Source organism: Prosopis cineraria, unplaced genomic scaffold (assembly GCF_029017545.1).
Source record: "Prosopis cineraria cultivar Desert tree isolate PC_DT_omini unplaced genomic scaffold, ASM2901754v1 PC15, whole genome shotgun sequence".
NCBI lineage: Eukaryota > Viridiplantae > Streptophyta > Magnoliopsida > Fabales > Fabaceae > Prosopis > Prosopis cineraria.
The window spans coordinates 5624570-5629220 of NW_026555346.1; the positions used below are offsets into that span (position 1 = coordinate 5624570).

Here is a 4651-nt window from a genome sequence, read left to right on the forward strand (position 1 = left end):
TATTTATTTTTTAAATATTCTATCTAACAATTTATCATAAGAAAGAGAATTATACGTGCACGTGTTAACACACCACGCAACAATTCCCGGCACACAAATTTTCTTCCTTTGAATACATGAAGGTTTGATCCTTTAATTAGAGATTGAAGAGGTAAGATCATAAGGATGAATACCAATAGACCAAAAGATCACTGATTACGCATATTCAATTTGAGGCACACATGCTTCCAGAATTCACATTTCACAATGAAATATCTTGGGTGACTTAATGAATGAATAGATGACTCATTACTTTTCCCAATGTTCTTATTATACGTTTATTTACTTAGACAAGTTAGACTCAATGTACCCGGCCATCTTTACAAGGAAACTCTCTCTTAACAGGAAAAGTCTCTTTTTTTCCTTTCTTTTTTAGTTTTTACTTTTCCTTCTGCTCTGGAATACATTGAATTGAATGGCTTTATATTCACAATAGTGCACGAAATTCCAGCTCAATTCCGGGGAATTAAAATTTCAGCGTCCGTCCCTGTCTGCGTCTTTTGATGCTACCTCACATGGATCTCCTGGAAATTCTAAAACAACTTTCTCAGATCATCAACATATAGTTAAAATTAGAAATATATCCCAAGTTTATTGTCTTGTTTTTTTTTTTAAAAGTAATAAAATAAGCTCGAGGTATGAACGGTAGTATGGTACAATTGTATTGTACGTAAGAGGGTACCTAGGCTTTGACTGTCAGGGTAGTTTTGCCTGGGAAACCAGAGCTGCCAGAACCCAGCACTGACTTTAAACGACCTAAAGGCTAAATCTGCTTATAAAACTGGTAATTAACTCAGAGAATCTCACTCCTAGTCATACCTGATTAGAATAAAACCAAGCACACATAGATTTCAACCATCAAAACCAGAAACCATGAGAGGGAGAGAGTTCAGAGTTGCCACAATCACTCCCATGTGAAACCTGGAAGACGTCAACTCTAACTCTAACTACTCGTCCTAACCAAGAAAACTTCTCTTGTTGGCTTCCCCATGTGATAGAAAATACAAATGCTTTTACAATCTTCCTCTCCTGAAAAGAAAAATAGAAATAGAAAGAAAAGAAAAGACGAGACAAGAAGGTTTACAAGTTTTAGAATCCACAAGGTCTCCGACTTCTATAAATTGGAAGCATACACCAATCTACCCCATGCAGCCAGGGAAAGATATCCAAGGTAGGAGAGATCAAAGTGCCAAGCTACTCAACCCCGGCGAGAGAGACACCATACCATTTCCATGGATCCAAAGAAATCTAACAAGATCAGAGATATTGTCAGGCTTCAACAGATCCTTAAGAAATGGAGAAAGCTAGCCAACTCTTCAAAAACCAGTGGCAGTAACGGCACTGGCTTCGGCACCGGCACTAGCAGCACCAGCAGCAGTAAAAGCATCAAGTTTCTGAAGAGGACGCTTTCTATATCTGAAAGGGAAGGGGGATCAACCAATGTTGTTCCTAAAGGCTATCTCGCTGTTTGCGTTGGGGAAGAGATGAAGAGGTTTATCATACCTACTGAATATCTGAGCCATCAGGCATTTCACCTGTTACTGAGAGAAGCAGAAGAAGAATTCGGGTTTCAGCAGACTGGTGTTCTGAGAATCCCCTGTGAAGTGCCCGTTTTTGAGAGTATCTTGAAGATGGTGCAGGGAAAGAAGGACAAGTTTAGCACTCAGGAATGCAGACTTAAAGTTGAAGAAATATTGGGACACTGCTCAATAGAAAACCAGCTTGCTTACTCTCATCATCCCCAGAGTCCAATGTGCAGATAGTCCAGGATTTTTAAAGGCTTACTGTTATGTTTTTCCCCCCTTCTCCTTTTTCTCCCCATGGAGGCCAATCAATGTATGAGATTGTAAGGCTAGGGAAGAGGAATTTAGATGATATAAGACAACCTATTTGGGGATTTATGAATAGATCTTCTATTGTCTAAATCTATTTTCATATTCCAGTGCACATGAATTGTTTTCAGTCCCTGAGACTTATGAAGCATATCTATCACCTTTGATATCTGAATCTATCATTCCAAGGCTGAAGCTATTTGCACTATGTTATGATGTTGAAATCATAGCCTCTGCTTATCAGGAACAGTTCACATCACCGAACGAATATGATGTTTCGTCCAGTACGACACTAGTGATCGTGCCGGGCTGTAAACATAAAGTTTTCGGGAACTTCCCTCACCGAAGTGTCTACATCATCACTTGAAGGGCCATGGGTTTTCTGTCACCTTGGAACAGAGTCAATATTCAATATTAATTACATTTGTGTATAATTGTGTGTGTGTATAACCTGATCACTATGCATTCAATTCAGTGCAATTGGTTCAAATCTTTGAGTAAAGGTCAAACGCCAAGAGCAGAGCATGTATTGGGGTCAGTGATGAGTTTAAATGACTAGTACAGAGCTTCACAGAAGCATATCACTACAAAAGAGAAGAAGATATTGAAAGATATTCATAAATAGAAAAGAACCAACCAAAAAAAAAATTGGTAAAAGGGGTAGAGCCATGCGTAGTTCCAAAACAGAAATAAATACGATACTTACGCTGAAGTTCATACTTCAAAATACATGGGGAAAAAAGTGAAGAGTTTCTCAGTTCACATGGACAAGTTGTCACAAGTACGGTCCATTTAAGTGTAGGGACGTACAAAGACTCACCCCTCCCACCACCTCCCTCTATTCTCGGGGGACGCTCCTTTCTTGGGCTAAAGATGAGCATCATCAGATCAGCCTCACTGTGATCAGTCATAAATGTGAAGTTGAATTTTGGAGAGCTCTCAGAATGCTCACGATAGAGGTTTGCAAGGCGACAGTTGGATACTACCATATACGAGCAATCCACAATACTGTCATTAATTTTCCGTAGATAATTGAAGTCCCTCACGAACCATTCTCAAGAAAATTTGTTAAAGATTACCATAAGCAAGACCAGTCAATATCTTGAACACAAGGCAACCACATATTTCGATGTTGTGGTTTAGCAATTTTTATATACGGTCCCCTGTCTTCAAGTCATGTTCATCTTAAAATTTCTCGGTGGCATATTCTCAAACGTCTATTATGCAGCTCACGTGCAAGCATTCATTTCAGGACTTGAATAACAAGTGTACACGTCAACATGAATGAATCATTAGAAATTAACCCTCGTTATCTGTGGCATATAATTTTTTTATAAACTTAAACCGAAAGCAACTGCAGAACATGGAATCTTGTTTCAACTCTAGAACACACCTCTTCACTGAAATGAACCACGAGTTTTTTTTTTTTTAAAAAAAAATCAATCACATGATAGATATTCTAAGTTCGTGAATGTAGCGGCAAAGCCAGTTTCTTTCGGCCTTTTTTTGAGTTTATCAAGGAACTGTTCATTGATAGTGGAATCAAAATTTAAAATTTTATAGATGTTGCAGAATACATACAGGATACGGTAGAAAAGAAGTGCCTTCAGTTCCAATTTAAAGCACAAGCACCCATATGGCATCTGTCCCAGGGTACATGCGTTATCAGCTCTGCATAAACCGAATTCACAATACTTGGAAGCAGCAACAGTCAGATTTAAAAACATGTGCATGCTCTAGTATTATAAGAGCCAAATCTTGAGAGGATGAGACGAGACCAAGAGGTGTGTAATTTCTAGCGTACAAAGCCCATATAGCAGAAGAGAGAATCAAGGTCAAGGTGAAGTGGGCCTAAAAATCAGTCCATGACCCTCTATGGCCTTTCAATTGGACTTGCCAGTGGCCTCTCAAATATCCAAAACTTCAGCCAGTGATGATCTTAAGTCCAAACTTCCAAACTCATTTCAATCTACGTTGAAATGATCTGTCAACCGAAGTTAAAAATTTGGTGGGTTGGAAAAGGTACTTCAAAACCCAATTATTCTAGTTTTCTAGTGCACGCCATAATCTATCGAGAAGCAGACACGGCAGAACAAGTCCAAGCAGAAGTACAGAACCCAAGCTCACTGTTACCTTGCAAAGCTAATTACCGTTGCTAGTTGCTACTACTGCTGATTTACACACAGTAGCCAAAAGGCAGATTGGCCTCTTTATATCCTTCAGCTTCCAATTGCTTGGTACATATTTTATGGCCGCAATAGTTGGTTGATCGCAGAATATTTAACTAATCCTTATGGACACGCGTGAGGCCTTATCTCCCAATTTAAACATTACTCTACTTTGTGTCAGCGCCGTACGTATACGTTCATTTCCATAACTAAAACACGAGCGTCGTCTTTATTACTACACCACACTTGTAAGCATTTTAATGAGCTCCCAACTACTACTATTCTGCCTTAAGGATAAAGACTACCATATACAGAGAGACAAACAAAGCAACGTTCATTTCTGCAGATGCCTGCAAGTGGTTCTCTGTCATCATTTTTCTTTAATAAAGAACACGGGCAAGCAACTGCAGCACCAAAAAGAATAAGGTCGTTCGGCAATAAATTGAATTTCATGAGAATCTCTGTCCAGTCCATGTTAATTTATTCGCATCAGTATCTTCATTGTGATTTGCATGTCACGGAGCTGAATTTCATGATCATCTATATTATTTGAGGTCCTTCGTCATTTCATTTCTCGCCTCTCATCCCTCTGTTCTGTTCTTTTCCTTTCTG

General features: G+C 38.9%; 1 protein-coding gene across 1 annotated transcript; it reads left to right on the forward strand.

The window, feature by feature from the left end:
* The first annotated feature begins 765 nt into the window (after positions 1-765).
* On the forward strand, positions 766-2046 carry LOC129294713 (protein SMALL AUXIN UP-REGULATED RNA 51). Its single transcript, XM_054933177.1, has one exon. The coding sequence runs from the start codon at positions 1272-1274 to the stop codon at positions 1800-1802; it is 531 nt and encodes a 176-aa protein (XP_054789152.1). The 5' UTR covers positions 766-1271; the 3' UTR covers positions 1803-2046.
* Positions 2047-4651: the final 2605 nt, after the last annotated feature.

Coding starts and splice junctions, on each gene's coding strand:
- LOC129294713 (XM_054933177.1), top strand. CDS start 1,272: ATGGATCCAAAGAAATCTAACAAGATCAGAGATATTGTCAGGCTTCAA.